The 15,322-nt window shown below is 40.2% G+C and overlaps 2 protein-coding genes and 1 pseudogene across 6 annotated transcripts in view; all 3 read right to left on the bottom strand.

The window, feature by feature from the left end:
- Positions 1 to 6,088, bottom strand: part of IMPA1 (inositol monophosphatase 1) — a 71,489-nt gene extending 65,401 nt beyond the window's left edge. For 2 of the 5 annotated variants that reach the window (XR_006794306.3, XM_054512556.2), the window contains exons 1-4: positions 5,978 to 6,087; positions 2,717 to 2,782; positions 2,206 to 2,339; positions 147 to 251 (exon numbers count right to left, since the gene is read on the bottom strand). Coding sequence is in view for 4 of the 5 variants with exons in the window: in XM_054512556.2 (XP_054368531.1) it covers positions 147 to 251; positions 2,206 to 2,339; positions 2,717 to 2,779 (302 nt within the window). In the remaining variant the exon portion in view is untranslated. Of the gene's footprint in view, positions 1 to 146; positions 252 to 2,205; positions 2,340 to 2,716; positions 2,783 to 5,977 lie in introns of all 5 variants that reach the window. The other 3 variants (XM_064588158.1, XM_045896316.3, XM_045896317.3) reach the window with 3 other exon arrangements.
- Positions 6,089 to 11,174: 5,086 nt separating this feature from the next.
- LOC123858941 (sodium/bile acid cotransporter 5-like) lies at positions 11,175 to 12,725 on the bottom strand (annotated as a pseudogene).
- SLC10A5 (solute carrier family 10 member 5) lies at positions 11,175 to 15,042 on the bottom strand. Its single transcript, XM_064587499.1, is given in 11 exon segments — positions 11,175 to 12,975; positions 12,978 to 13,016; positions 13,019 to 13,058; positions 13,060 to 13,131; positions 13,134 to 13,165; positions 13,168 to 13,215; positions 13,218 to 13,268; positions 13,271 to 13,366; positions 13,369 to 13,598; positions 14,616 to 14,629; positions 15,004 to 15,042. Coding segments are annotated over 11 exon segments (738 nt in total). The 3' UTR covers positions 11,175 to 12,898.
- Between the last annotated feature and the right edge of the window lie 280 nt (positions 15,043 to 15,322).

Raw genomic sequence — 15,322 nt, 5'->3', positions numbered from 1 at the left:
ATGAATATTTCATCATCTCTTCCATATCTGATGAAAATTCTGCATAATACACTTCACTCTACAAATTATACAATTCTCTAAAGTATCTAGGTCCATTCAGTTAGTATACAAACAAGTAATTACAATATTAACATTTTAAAACATACCTATGTACAAAATTCGTTGTTCCATCAATAGGGTCAATGATCCATGTAGGGCTGTCAGTTAAGACACTTTTTTCCCCAGCTGCCACAGATTCCTCACCAATGAAACTAAAAGCAAGGACAAATTCCAAATCTTCACACTGCTTTCAACAATTTTCAAACCTAAACATTTCCTTAGATTCAGAGTCACTTTAATACATAACAAAAGTCCATATACCACTTTCCTATTGTTGTTCCTTCCTCCTTCAGACTGATAAAGTGAGAAAACTTTATTTCCCCCAGAGCAAAGTTATGTGAAAAATAAAATTCAAAATTCTCAAATGCAATACCAGGGTAAATAAAGGCACTCACATGTGTGTATGCACACACATTTGTTGCAAATGAGAACTTACTAAGGAAATGTGGTTTTTAAAAATAACTCCACAAATTCTCTCACGCTCTTCTCTTTAAGAGGTAGAACCTAACACCCCTTGCCTTGAGTGTGAATTTGAACTGAGTGACTCTCTTCTAACCAAGAGTCAAAGCAGAAGTTACAATATACAACTGTGAAGACTCGTTCATAAAAATGGTACTGTGGTTTCCATCTTATTTACTCTATTTCTCCCTCTGTCCCTTTCCTTTTCTTGCCCCAGGGGAAGCCAGCCACCATGTTAAGAGCTGCTCTATGGAGAGGCCCACATGGAGAAGAAATGAGGGGAGCTGCTAGCAGAAAACCCAGGAGGAACTGAAGTCACCAACAATCCCATAAGTGAACTTATCCTTCAGCCCTAAAATGCTACAGCTCTGACCAGCAGTTTGACTATAACTTTATGAGACCCCGACCAGAACCATGCAGCCAAGCTACTCTCATATTCCTGACCCTTGAAAACTCTAAGATAATAAATGTTTGTTGTCTAGAGCTGCAAAGTTTTTAGGATAATTAGCTATGCAGCAATAGACAACATAGAGAACATTAAATAAGTCAATGAAAAAGCAAATTACCCACCAAAATTACTGTGTCTACATGCCTTCCTAAAACATGCTATGCAATAAATCTCAGGTGAATTTTGTAAATGGTGTCTGAGTTCATTGGTTTTCTTTTTATTTCTTTTATTCATTTTCTTTCTTTTATTCAATACTGAACTATCCTATAATCAGTATGATTTTCTTTCATCCCCTTTTCACTTAGCTGTAAACCTTTTTACTAAGAGGAAGTATATTTAGCCACAGCTTTAAACATTTTTTCTTCTCAATGGCTAAAATATCAGGAACAGATAATGGCATGACCAAGAAATAGAAAATCAGGGGCACCTGGGTGGCTCAGTTGGTTAAGCCTCCAACTCTTGATTCCAGCTCAGGTTATGATCTCAGGGTCGTGAGCTCGAGCCCTGTGTCAGGCTCTGTGCTCAGCGGGGAGTCTGCTTGAGATTCTCTCTCCCTCCCCCTCCACCCACCCCCACCGTGTGCACTTGCTCTCTATAAAATAAATAAATCTTTAAAAAAAAAAGTAGAGAATGACAATGTTAAAACTTTAAAAGGATGACAATGTTTCTGCTATATGTCTCTGTAAGACAGCCCTGATTGTAGTGTTTTCTCTCAAACTCGTTAAAGTTACCAACACTCTAACACATAAAAAAGTTTGCAATATAGAGAATAAAACTTCTAAATCATAACTGTGGCAGACATTTGTCATATTAGCTTCCCAACATCCAAACACTCCTCTTACTATGAAGGAATCCAAATACCTCCTGTTTGTTCCTTCCTGGCAGCTTGAGCTCGGGCAAGCAACCGGAGTTCAGCAAGACATTCCTGCTCAGGATCTGTAATCTTGAGATAATGAGGCAAAGATATCCAAAGGCAGCAGTCATGAAGCTACCACCGGTGGCATCTGAAGCAATGGCTCTGACTTCCTGACTTCTGCCTATGCCCTGCTCTCGGGGCTCCTGAGCTGCCCAACACTCTCCAAATAAATTCCTTTTCAGCTTAAGTTAACTAAAGTCAATTTCTGTGTCTAGAATCAAAATTTGTCTAGTACATTGACTCTAAGTTTCAATTTATCATGTGAAACTAAAATAAAAAATACCTGTGAGATGGATACTTTTCCTTTATGGCAGATATAAGCATTTTCTCAATTTTTTGGTCAGTAGCAGTTACCAAATCAGCTGGAGAACTTTTAATCATGACATTCATTTCACTTTTTATAGCTTCACGAACCACCTAAAAAGATTTTTTGATAAGCAAACAGAAAAGGCATATATCATTTTAAATCAAACTAAAAGATGAACTATAGAAGTGGTTTAAAACATTCAATCTGTCTGAAATGATGTTCTTAAAAATGTCTTACCACAATGTATATAAAATAAACTTACAGTGGTTATGACATTCTAGGTACAAAAGCATACAATCTTACATCCTATTTTAAATTCACATTTGTCATTAAAAAGGTTTAAGGACATAAGAGTATTGACTCCATTGAAAATGTTTAGTAAAATGAAAACAAATACAAATGAATCAAAATGCATGTGTTATTTCACAGGACAACCACATGCTGTCCACATCCATCACATCATGGCTGACAAGATTTCAGTTCATACCTCTCCAGCTTCTCTTGCTAGGGTTACTGCATAATCCATGCATTCCTGCCAAGGATCAGCCATCTTCTGAATAGATTTAACACAAGTCAGGACAAAGCAATTAAAAATCTCTAAGTCTTAATTACAGAATAGTTCAGAAAAACATCTCGATTAGCACAGTACTTTCATTCAGGAAATGAATCACATGTACAAAATCACAAATGTAATTGCCCTCTTCTTGGTGTTAGAGTTCAATGTTTCTCAAGATTCACTGGTAAGTCCATTAAAAAATATTCTTACCTAAACCACTTCTAGTGTAGAAACATTTACATAACAAACACCAAAAAAAACACTCTATAAAAGTGTTTCCCAAAGTGCCCATAACATAACGTTTTAAAAAAACAACTCGGGGCGCCTGGGTGGCTCATTCGTTAAGCGTCTGACTTTGGCTCAGGTCGTGATCCCAGCGTCCTGGGATCAAGCCCCCGCATGGGGCTCCCTGCTCAGCGGGAGGCCTGCTTCTCCCTCTTCCACTTCCCCTGCTGTGTTCCCTCTCTTGCTGTGTCTCTCTGTCAAATAAATAAATAAAATCTTTAAAAAAAAAAAAAAAAAAACACTCGATTGGGGGATGGAGAAGAAAGGACACGTAAGTATTTTAAAAGATAGGTGTATGTTTGGGTAGAGAATAAAGTGAAAATAAAAGAACATTGGGAATGCTGAAATTAAAGAAGCTTTGAAAGGAAGGCACAGAAGGTATATACTCAATTCTGATGTGAGGAAAAGAATATTCCAGGACTAAAAAAATAATAAATTTTCCAGAAAAAAACCCATATTTTTGTCTTTTGAACTGTCCAGTTTTCCACTGACTTCTGAAGAGAATACCAAAATAACTCACCACTCGCTTGACCACACTCTAAAATCGGAACCTAGGACAGTGAAGCTTTGCAAGTGGTCAGAAAAATGTGCCATCATTTATAAAGCAATCCAAAGGATGCCTGGGTGGCTCAGCTGGTTAAGCACCTGCCCTCGGCTCAGGTCATGATCCCAGAGTCCTGGGATCCAGTATCGGGCTCCTTGCTCAGCAGGGAGCTTGCTTCTCCCTCTGCCTGCCGTTCTCCCTGTTAGTGCTCTCTCCTCTCTGACAAATAAATAAAATCTTTAAAAAATAAAATATAAAGCAACCCCAATTTTGTCACTTTTATAATTGAGAATAACTGACACAGTTTCACCTTAAAGATTACTCAGAATTCCCTACCATGGTGCTCACAGTGTAGGAAAGAGGAAAGGAGGAGAGGGCAAAGGGAAGAAACAGTGAGGTGTTTCTGCTGGTAGTTGCCCTTTTTTTTTTTTCCTAAGATTTTTTTTTTTTTAATGTAAAAGGGAAGCCACTTTTCAAGTTACAGAAGTCACTGCTTAGAGTATCTCAAGAATTGTTTCCAAATTCTTTTTTCTTTTTCCATTCTTACTCCATTCCTCTCTTCCAGGCTTAACATAACTAGATTAACAGAACAGTGCATCTGCTTTGTTGCCAGAAACTTTGCTCAAGCCTCTCATATCTCTGCCTTCTAACAGCACCTGCACAGATATAACTCCTACCAATTCTTCAATGCCCATTTCAAAAGCTACCCCTTCTAGGGATTCTCCATCCAGAATTCATTATTTGTTTAATCATCTGACAGCTATCTGCTAAATACCTATGATACACTGTGCACTGCATCATAGTAAGGAAAACAGGCCCAGTTCACTTACTTGCTAGTGGGGAGTCAGATATTAATAATAAAATCAGACTACATGCAAAATCACAAATGTAACAAAGCCTAAGTAGAAGTACAATGAGAGAACCATGTAACAGAAGAGCTTTAACCTGGCCTTAGGTATCAGATAAGGTTGCCCTGACAACATGATTAGACCAAGATCTGAAGGACAAGTGAATAGGCATTAACTAACTCAACTGCAGGCTCTAAGTGAAGAGTAACTAAAAGGCCTAAGTGTGACAGCTAGGAGATCAAGGGATGAGACTGGGGAGATAGTAGGCATCACCCCAGGCAGGGCCTTAAAGGTAAGATTCTGACTGAGAGCCATGAAGAATCATTCACCACCGCTACAGAAGAGGACAGATTGGAGGTTGGAGGGAGGAGTGGAGAGTGGGAGCTGGGTAGACTGGACTGGAGATTTAGATTTAGGATGCAGTAGTCCACAGGAGACCCGAACGTTGGCTTAGACCGAGGAGAGTGGAGGGAGAGGTGTTTATAGAGAAGTTTAGAGAATGGAGAGATACTTGCTTTAGGAGGTAAAGTTGGGGGGGCATTTAGCAATAATCTGGATATGGATATGAAAGGAAGAGTTCAATGATGCCCAGATTTCCCACTTTTAGCAACTGAATGGATAACAGTGACATTCACTGAAACGGGCAGTAACAGAAAAGAGTCAATTTGGAGATCTGGATAGGGGGTGGAGAGATCAAAAGTTTAATTAGTAGAGGAGGAGAAGCCTTCGTGAAACCAAAAGGAGATGTCAATTAGGCGGCTGAACTAGGGATCCCGAGCTCACAGAAGAGATATGACCTGCAGATATAAATACTATGTAAGTCACCTGAGTAGGCAACGACTGAGTCCCGAGCCTGAGTAACATTCCTAAGGAAGGTCTACACAGTGAAAAGCTGGGAGGACGCTTGGCCTGGAAGAGCCCATAAAGCTCCTGCATGGCACTTAGGGCACTCAGGAATGTCTTCCTTACGTTTTGATCATTTGTGTAGGTGCCTTATATTCACAACTACTTTGAGCATATTTCTTGATGGAAATGAGCATATTCTATTCACCTTCACTTTCCTACAGACAAACGCCTGAAACATTCCAACTGTTTCTGTCCCGGTCACAGCCTTCCTGACAGTGGGAACCATGCCACCTTCCTGTCCCCTGTCCCCAGCAGGGCGACTGAAGACAACATGAGATGAGGGGCTCAAACTGGGACTGCATGACCCTGGAAATACGCCAGGTCTGAGCTTCCTTGGAATCCGTAACAATGAAAGAGAGAAAATTATTCTACATCAGCTGCCACAAGGGTTTAGAGAGAACGCGGGGGCGAAACCGCTACGCGACGTGGGGCCTGTCGCCGGTGTCACTCGGCGGCCGGGGCTAAGAATAACACGGCAGGGATAAAGGGGCCCCGGCTGCGGCCTCGGACCCCGCGCTCCCACCCACTCCGGCCGCGGGCGCGGAGGCCCGCACCTCCGACCCAGACGGCCCGACAGCCCATATGAAGTCGCAGGAATGCGGGACTTACCTCAACTTGGGGTCCGTCAGACTCACTAGGTTACCGGCGGAATCTGTGCCCGGGTTCTTCCTGAGAGCGAGAAATCTCCCCGACAGGAAGTCCCACCCCTGCAGCCCCGCCCACGTGGGCGTGACTCCTTCGGGCCGGCCGCCCTGAGCGCGCCCGTGGGAGGCTCCTGCCCCGCCCGGCCCCGCTGGCCTGAGTAGGCATTGGAGATTTGGCCTCTCTTTAGTTCTGGTTACAACTTCCTTTCTGCAACCTGCGCAAGAACTTGAGAAATTAGCTTTTTGGTTCTTCATTGTCAGTATCTTAAAATAATCTTGCTAGGGCGCCTGAGGGGCTCAGTCGGTTAAACATCTGCCTTCAGCTCATGATCCCCAGAGTCCTGGGATCGAGTTCTGCATCAGGCTCCCTACTCCTCAAGGAGCCTGCTTCTCCCTCTGCCTCCCTCCCTGCCTCTCTCTCATGAATAAAGAAAATCTTTAAAAAAAATAATCTTGCCAACTGCATAGCGACTAGTGTTGATCTAACCAAATAAAATTTTCCAGGCATTTGCAGAAATGTCACCAGAGTCCTCTTTAAGTCTCCTTTAAATGAACATGGTCCCACTACTTTGGCAAAGCTGCTATAACTAAAATCAACATAAGCAATGTTAAGTCAGAAGATCAAATCTTATTCCTTATTCAAATTAAAATCACTGAACACTTCCCACCTCAAATGAGCAGGAAGTCCTCTTTCCATGGCCCTCAGCTGCTACCTCACAATTGTTCTCAAGTAACCGGAGGGTTTGCAGTCCAAAGAGACCGTTCGACTTCCAAATGCCTGAAAATGAATGAGGAATCCTGTAGTGTACAGGAAAGTCTAGCGCGAAGATCCGGTTTTGGCAGTGTTGCAAACTGGTCCCACACAATCCAAAATATTTTTATTCAGTGCTGTGAGTTTAGAGGGCTGCAGAGGTCTCAGTACCTGGTATATTGCTCTTGGCTTCCCAAAGGGACAATTTTTAAAGCCACATCATATCTACAGCCATTGTTCCCAGTACCAAAGGTTATCTGTTGTTCCAAGGTCGTTGGGGGTTAGAGAGGGGTCAGAGTCCAGCATCAGCCACACACTATGCCAGGACAAAATCTGCTTCCTGATGTGGCATGCAGGCCACCACTCCAGAGTTCCCTAAAGGAACATTCCTCTTCTGAGTCTTTGAGATATCCTTTCCTACCAGCTGACTTCCATCAGTGAGAAAGGTTCTAATTATGCTAAACTTCAAAATAGGAAAGAGGTGAGATCCAATGCCCTTGATACTTTCCCAGACAGCTGGCTATACATAGAGGGGGTAGTTTGGGGGAAGAAGGTCCCTTATCAAGCCACAAAGTGCTTAGGTCACATATCTGCAAGAGCAGTAAGTGCCCAATTGTCCTGTATTTGAATAAAGAGGGACCACCGTGGTGATTCTTTTCCCAAGAATCTTGGGTATCTTGTTAACTCTACTTAAATGTCTGGAGCGGATTTCTTTTAGATGGCAACTCTTTTCACTGGGAAAAAAAAAAAATTCCACATACCAAGACTTTATTTAGTGGACTTTGATTTTAAAATAAAAATTTAACACAATGTGCAGGTCCTCAGGAATGGAGTCTCCAGGATACCTAACAAGATTTCATGTTTTGACCTAACAGATTAGAATTGCACATAGAATTTTTATTCTTGGAACAATGTATCATAGAATCACCCCTTCTTGAGGGTTGGAAAGAAACTATTAAAAAGTGTCTTACCTCAGGCGCCTAGGTGGCTCAGTTGGTTAAGCGACTGCCTTCGGCTCAGGTCATGATCCTGGAGTCCTGGGATCGAGTCCCGCATCGGGCTCCCTGCTCAGCGGGGAGTCTGCTTCTCCCTCTGGCCCTCCCCTCTCTCATGCTCTATCTCATTCTCTCTCTCAAATAAATAAATAAAATCTTTAAAAAAAAAAGTGTCTTACCTATCTTTGGATCTTTTGTCTAACCAATCCTGGCTATATAAAATGGTATGAACTCAAGCAATCAGACAACATGCTTTATGCCGCATTCTTAAAAAAAGAATAACTTGAGGGGCACCTAGGCGGCTCAGTCGTTAAGCGTCTGCCTTCAGCTCAGGTCAAGATCCCAGTGTCCTGGGATCGAGCCTCACATCGGGCCCTGGGCTCGGCGGGAAGCCTGCTTCTCCCTCTCCCCCTGCTTGTGTTCCATTTCTCACTGTCAAATAAATAAAATCTTTAAAAACAAAACAACGAGTAACTTCATCCCCAACCAAATTAGACAAATTTTACCATGTAAAAATCTGTCTTCCATGATACATCTATAAGAAAATATATTCCTACTTCCATCATGCACATTCAGCTGCTTTTAAGGTTACAGATCATTCAAATATGTAGAGTAAGAATAGAGTTTACTAGGTGTTAAGCATTGCTCTTAGGGCCTTAATATTAACTCATTTAACCTTCACAACTATCATCATACTATCATTACCCCCAATTTCCATATCAATTTAGGCCTAGAGAGGTTAGGTAACTTGACCAATGTCTCCCAGCTGGTGACAGAACTAGAAGTGCAGACCCAAGCATTATCTGGTTCTAGAGTATATGATCTTGACCTTTATAGATATTGGTGATTAATTCAGTGTTAAGAACCAACTTTATTCAAGGCATTGAGGTAAACACTGTAGGGAATTAAAAATAGTATTTGGGGGCACCTGGGTGGCTCAGTCGTTAAGCGTCTGCCTTCAGTTCAGGTCATGATCCCAGGGTCCTGGGATCGAGCCCCGCATCGCGCTCCTTGCTCTGCGGGAAGCCTGATTCTCCCTCTCCTACTCCCCCTGCTTGTGTTCCCTCTCTCGCTGTGTCTCTGTCAAATAAGTAAATAAAATCTTTAAAAAATAAAATAAAAATAGTATTTGGTCCCTCCTCTCAAGAAGCCCTTATTTTTGTTGTTGCAGCTGTGGGCTATTATTCCCCATCAACCTGAACCTTCTTCACTTTGTCCCATCACCCTGCCTATGGTGTTAGGTTCTAGCGTTTTATGGCAGAACCACACACTTAAAGAATTGAGCAAGATCTTAAACCTCAGTTGAGTATCCTCATTTTACAGATTTGAAAAATGAAATCCAGAGAAAGGTCTTATTCGAAGTCACAAGGTTAATGATCAAATGTAACTAGAAAGGCAATTTGTCTCCTAATCAATAATGTTCAGGGGCACCTGGCTGGTTCTGTCGTTAAGCGTCTGCCTTCAGCTCAGGTCAAGATCCCAGGGTCCTGGGATCGAGCCCCGCGTTGGGCTCCCTGCTCGGCGGGGAGCCTGCTTCTCCCTCTCCTCCCCACTTGTGCTCTCGCTATCTGACTCTCTTTCAAATAAATAAAGTCTTAAAAAAATAATGTTCGTGAAATTGTAAGTTAAATTTGTATAAGCTTAACTATAAACTCTTAAGTGGAGATTTCTTTTAATTTTTTTTTTTTTTTTTTTTTTTTTTAGATTTTAGTTATTTATTTGACAGAGACAGAGACAGCGAGAGCAGGAACACAAGCAAGGGGAGTGGGAGAGGGAGAAGCAGGCTTCCCGCAGAGCAGGACCAACCAACTGAGCCATCCAGGCGCCCTTAAGTGGAGATTTCTGTTTAAAGGAGTCAGTAAAATATTCCATGTAGGCAATTATTTTATAAAATGAATAACCATCTACCACCATGCCAACCAGGTTTTTTATAAATCTTGATATTCATATACTGGGTTTGGTGAAATTAGAAAAAAAACTGTGGTTGTCCTATTAGCTGGCAAATTAAAAATTCCCTAATACTATGGGTAAGACAGTGAATATCATTAAGAGGAAAACGTTCAAAGTTTTAGGCTCCATACAGTTATAAGATTCATACTTCAAACCAATAGATATTTCAGGGTCAAAAGTTTAACCTATGATAAAATAGCAGCAGCTAACAGTGAGTATGGACTATGTGCCAGGTACTGTTCTAAGTAAGTACACTGAAGTATGATCTCATTTAATTCTGTGGAATTCTGAACATGAGAGACTCCATTTTGAAGCTTCATTTTCCTTTCTAACTAGTGAATTCTTGAACTGGGCCAAAAGTGGCAACTTTTTTACAAGGAGTTGCTAAACAGAACAACTGGCATTAGGACCATAAAACTGTTGGTATGAGCTTTATGAAGACAGAATAGTTAACTAAAACATACTAAGATTAGTTTCGTTTGATAGCACCAATTAAAGTCAGAGTAATCAAAAGCAGCTCAGCTAACAGGGTTTTATTTTTCTCTATCAAAATATTACCCCAATTCTTTCTCAGAATAACCTCTCGTCTTCCCCACATGAGTGGGACACTTTTCCAGTTGCTAACACAATCTGTGCTCTCTGAATTGCAATTCGGAGACCCCAAATAAAAAGCCTTTGTTTCTTATTCGTTTTCGCCTCCTTTTCTTGGTTGACAATTCCCACAACAATTTGACAGAATTCACATTACCTCCATTTTTTTTTTTTTTTTTTTTTAGACAGGGAAACTGGACTATAGGAAGATTCATTTGCCTATAACTACAAGGTAAGAAAATGTCAGAAGCAGAATTATTTAGAGAGATATTTCTCATTACTGATACCCATACTATCTTTGGAGAAGAGTGCAAACTCAAACTAGATACTAAAATTGCCACTGATCATTCAAAAGTGGTATAAAACAAGCACACTAGTCCTCTGGGGCCTAAGTTAGTGCTTTAGCCCTTTGAGTAAGCACATAGGAAATGTGCTAGACATGGGGAGTATCAAAATGAATATTGTTTATACTAATATACTGTTTATATATTATGATTGTAGTTCTCATGTTCAAGGATTTATAGCAAAACAGAATATGACCGGAACACAAATAGTTGTAAAACAAGCCAAGTTGGCTAAATATGAAATATAAAAAAAAAAATTGAGAATTTAGAGAAAATTTCACTTACAAGTTGTTAAGTGGGATTAGCAAAAGCTTCATGGCAAGGCTGACCCTTGAGCCAGGCCTGCAGAAGTAGTCAGAATTTAGAGGAGGCCCGCCCCTCAGGTTGTAGGAACAGTGTGAACAAAGGCATATTCATGAGATACCAAGTCATCCAGCTTGAATGGAGCAAAGGCTGTGTGTAAAGAAGTGGGAGTGGAGATACAACTGGAAAGTGAGAATGAAGTCAGATAGTAATAAAGAAATGGCTCACTAAGGAATACAGACTTTATTCAAAAGGCAAAAAAGGGCGCCTGGGTGGCTCAGATGGTTAAGCGTCTGCCTTCGCTTCAGGTCATGATCCCGGGATCCTGGGATTGAGTCCCACATCGGGCTCCCGGCTCAGCGGGGAGCCTGCTTCTCCCTCTGACCCTCTCCCCTCTCATGCTGTTTCTCTCTTGCTCGCTCTCTAAAAAATAAATAAAATCTTTAAAAAAAAAAAAAAAGGCAAAAAAGCTTGTAGCAGGGAAGATACATAATCAAAGTTAGATTTTAGGAAGATTAATCTGACAGTGATTGGAGAGTGGACAGAGGGGACAAAAGCTAGTTAAAGGTTTAGGGAAGCAATAATACAGGGCAGAAAAAAGTGGTATTACTTTCTGGAAATGAGAGATTGATGAAAAGCTATTATAGGAAATTTTCTGTAGGAAATAACTGGACTATAAAGGAGAGAATGAAGGAAGAAAGGAGCAAAGGGGGAAGACCCTGTGTTTCAGGATAAATGGTAATGTCTTTAGTGACACATGTGCTAGACAAGAGGAAGTACAGTTATGAGAGCAGAGGCTACATTTAAGACCAAAAAAAAAAAAAAAAAGACATTGATTCTGACGAGCCAATGAGAGATCCAAGTAGGAATTTACATATTCATTCACTGTGTGAGCATTTACTGACTGCCTATTACATGGAGAGCCCTTCCATAAATACTTGGGATATATCACAGTCACTAAAGGATTATTTATTGCTCTCTCCTGTTTATGAGACCATAATAAAGTGTCATATTCAAATTCAACTCTATAAAAAAGTTCCAAACCAACACAGTTTAAAAGTGGTTTCCTTCCTCTGAATGTCTGCACATTTAACTGTCTGTACTACTCATGGGGTGTTTGTCACTCCCCTAGTGTCAGGTTTTCAATTACATCATAAGTATATTGAAAACAGGCATCATTTTAGATATTCTTTGAATCTCTCACAGTACCTCATTCAGAGTAGGAATTCAGTAGTCCTTTAATTGTTAGGGATTTCTTTCTCCTTTTATCTTCTATGATAAGGATACATATTTTCTTAGCCTTGTAGAACAGAAAGGAACAGTAACATTTCACATCCAAAACACATGACCACTGTAAAAGGAGCCACAGAAGCTAAGTTGGTCTTGGACTGTGAAAAAGAGCTGAATAATGGCAAGGGCTAAGAAACTAGCGTCCCATTTTTGGTAGGAACTTTACAAACAGGAAGAGGCAGCACAGAAATGTTAGCAAAAGAGTACCCAAACAACAAACCCAGAGCAGGAACTAAGACATCCAATAAAGGCACCTCTAGGTTAACTATTTTTAGAAACATTCTGAAAGTCAAATAAATCCCTACAGACATTAAAACTCAGAGTTCTATTTATTCTCTCCAAGAAGTTTGTTTTTTCAGGTATTTTATACTTGACTATTCCAAATGATAAGTATAAAAAGGTATATATAATTTTAGAAACAGGAATATGAAATATGAAATGAAATGATAACCCTAACATCCTACTGTACATATAAGAACTGGCAAACATCAGGGCACCTGAGTGGCTCAGTCGGTTAAGCACTTGCCTTCGGCTTGAGTCATGATCTCAGGGTCTGGGATTAAGCCCCATGTTGGGCTCCCTGCTCAGCGGGGAGCCTGCTTCTCCCCCTCTTTCTGCCTCTGCCACTTCCCCCTGCTTGTATTCTCTGTCAAATAAAAATCTTAAAAAAAAAAAAAATTGGCAAACATCAGTATCAAGGCCAGTAACACTAAAGTGCAAGTTATCTAAATGACCAAATGATATCTCCTTCTAGAAGCAGAACAAAGAAATAGACCTCACTCCTCCTGGGCATGTGCAGGTCATTATAAATCCAAAGCCTATGTTGTGCCTCCTGTGATGCCAAAAGCTGTGTCAAAAGAAATCCATAAAATGACATAAGAAAAAAATTGTGTAACTGCCCCCGAGAATTATTGGCAAAGGTCTCTTTCACACTGCAATTCAATACTGCAACCAAATGCACATCAGTAGAATAAGCATTCAGGACATTTGAATCAATATGCATTGATACCTTGAAAAGACAGTCTTTTCTTTAAGCACTTTAAAGTTATTTCTTGAGTCTTGCCTACCTTCAGAATCCCATAGCTAAACAGTCAAATTTGTCATTCCATCTTTATCTGTCGCAAGGTTTCAGATTAGGTTTTTGTCACATTCACCACTTGCAGGAGTTTAAGATCTTCTAATTGCAAGAAGAGATAGCTGGAGTTTGGCCAATCTTCTCCATAACTTGATCTTACAATGACAGTTTCTTCAGTCTTTATGAAAAATAGCATTTCAGTCTTTTATATATTCAGAACACTGAGAAATGACTTCCTTGCTTCTCCCAGAGTCACGAACGACAAAAGCAGGGCAATAACAAGTTTGCTAATCGTTTTGAAAGTTTAAATAAGTCACATATGCAAAACCATTAAAAAAACTAAAGAACATTCTTCATACAGGTTCAAGTGACAGTCTGAGGTTGTTAGGTAAGTTGTTTTTGCTTTACCAAAGTCTAGTAGGAGGGACTATTGTGCTTTTCAAAATACGAAGCTATCTGATGAGTAACAACTTATTTAACCTGTAGTTAAGAGAATGTAAAAGCCATAGCAGAAACCTCCACTCTTTCCTCCGGACTTCTCATTTCTACTAATGAAGAAACAGCCTCCCATTTACCTGAATTTAAAACCTTAGTGTCATTTTTGAAATTCTCTTTCTTCCTAAGGAAAACCCACACTAAAAGCAGTCACATCCAAAAATCTAAAAGAGATATTGGGGAGGCCTATAAATAAGTATTACTATTTTATTCATTCAAGTCAAAATCAAAATATTTACTGAACATATTTGCTGGAGCACTGAGCTAGGAGCTGGGTATACAATGGTAATCAATTCAGATGTGGTCTCTGCCCTCTTGGAGCTTAGTCACTAACTGCTTATTGTCTCTTAGAAAACTACAGTGCTCAGGGGTACCTGGGTGGCTCAGTCAGTTAAGCATCGGAACTTGATCTCAGCTCAGGTCTTGATCTTGTGGTTGTGAGTTCGAGCCCCTACTTAAAACAAACAAACAAAAACTGCAGTTCTCATAGATCAGCCTTGTAGCATCCTTAGGCTGATAATAGTTTTCCTACAACTCTAAAGAGTGATTGTTACCAGGCAAAAACTGAAACTGTTTTTGAGGTCCTTAAGTGGTAAAAAGAAATTTCCTGGATGATTACCAGATAAGCTTGGAAACCTAGGGAAAGCAGATGGCTGGATCCATGGCCAAAGGTACAACCTAGTTACAGGGCCAACACTCCTGGACATTGGGATGGCAACACAGTGGAGCATAGGAAGGCCACTGGCACTAATTCTAATCTCTTACTCCTTCCTAAAACACTATTCCCTATTCACATTCAATTAACTCACCTTAGGTCATATGCCTGTGTATTATGAGAAATAAGGAAAATATCAGGCTTTTTTGGATTTCAAGCCACAGACTCACGAACCCTCTTGTATTTCCCAAACAAGATGCTAGGCCAAAAAAATAAAATTTTAAAAAGAAAAGAAAACTGAGCCTATACATCTAGTAGTCTCCAAACATACAACCATTTCAGCGGATCCTTCATGTAATCATGACACAATCTTCATCAAATGCAACTCTGATGGTTAGGTATTAAGTATTTTAGATTATAAAATATTTGCCCCCTTTTTGACAAATTGTCAAACCAATTTCTAATGGACATTTTTATAGGTTTTTAAATATTCCATTTATATAGGCTAATCTTTCAAATGCAAGAGATTCTCTATTTTGTACCTCGTTTCCTTGTACCACATTAGGAAAAACATGACACATTGTACCAATATTGAAAACAGGGAATGCAACTAATGTTTCTGCAGTACCTCAGTTAAATTCCCAGGGAACTTGCCTCATTTACAATGACAAAACAAAACAGACATAAAACAAGAACTTTATGAACCCCAAGCTATTTTTACACTTGTATGACTAAATATCTTAATTCGTAATTTTTGTTTCCCAGGTCACGGGTGTGAAGTATACAAATTTTGTCCCCCTTTCTATCAACAACCTTTCCCTTTCCTCACATTCTCCAAGCCTTCTCCTCTCCTTACTTGAA

The sequence above is a fragment of the Mirounga angustirostris genome, unplaced genomic scaffold, assembly GCF_029215605.1.
Source record: "Mirounga angustirostris isolate CCGP_5_RB_7025 unplaced genomic scaffold, mMirAng1.0.hap1 SCAF_4, whole genome shotgun sequence".
NCBI classification, from domain to species: domain Eukaryota; kingdom Metazoa; phylum Chordata; class Mammalia; order Carnivora; family Phocidae; genus Mirounga; species Mirounga angustirostris.
This window is presented reverse-complemented; position numbering and strand designations above follow the sequence as displayed.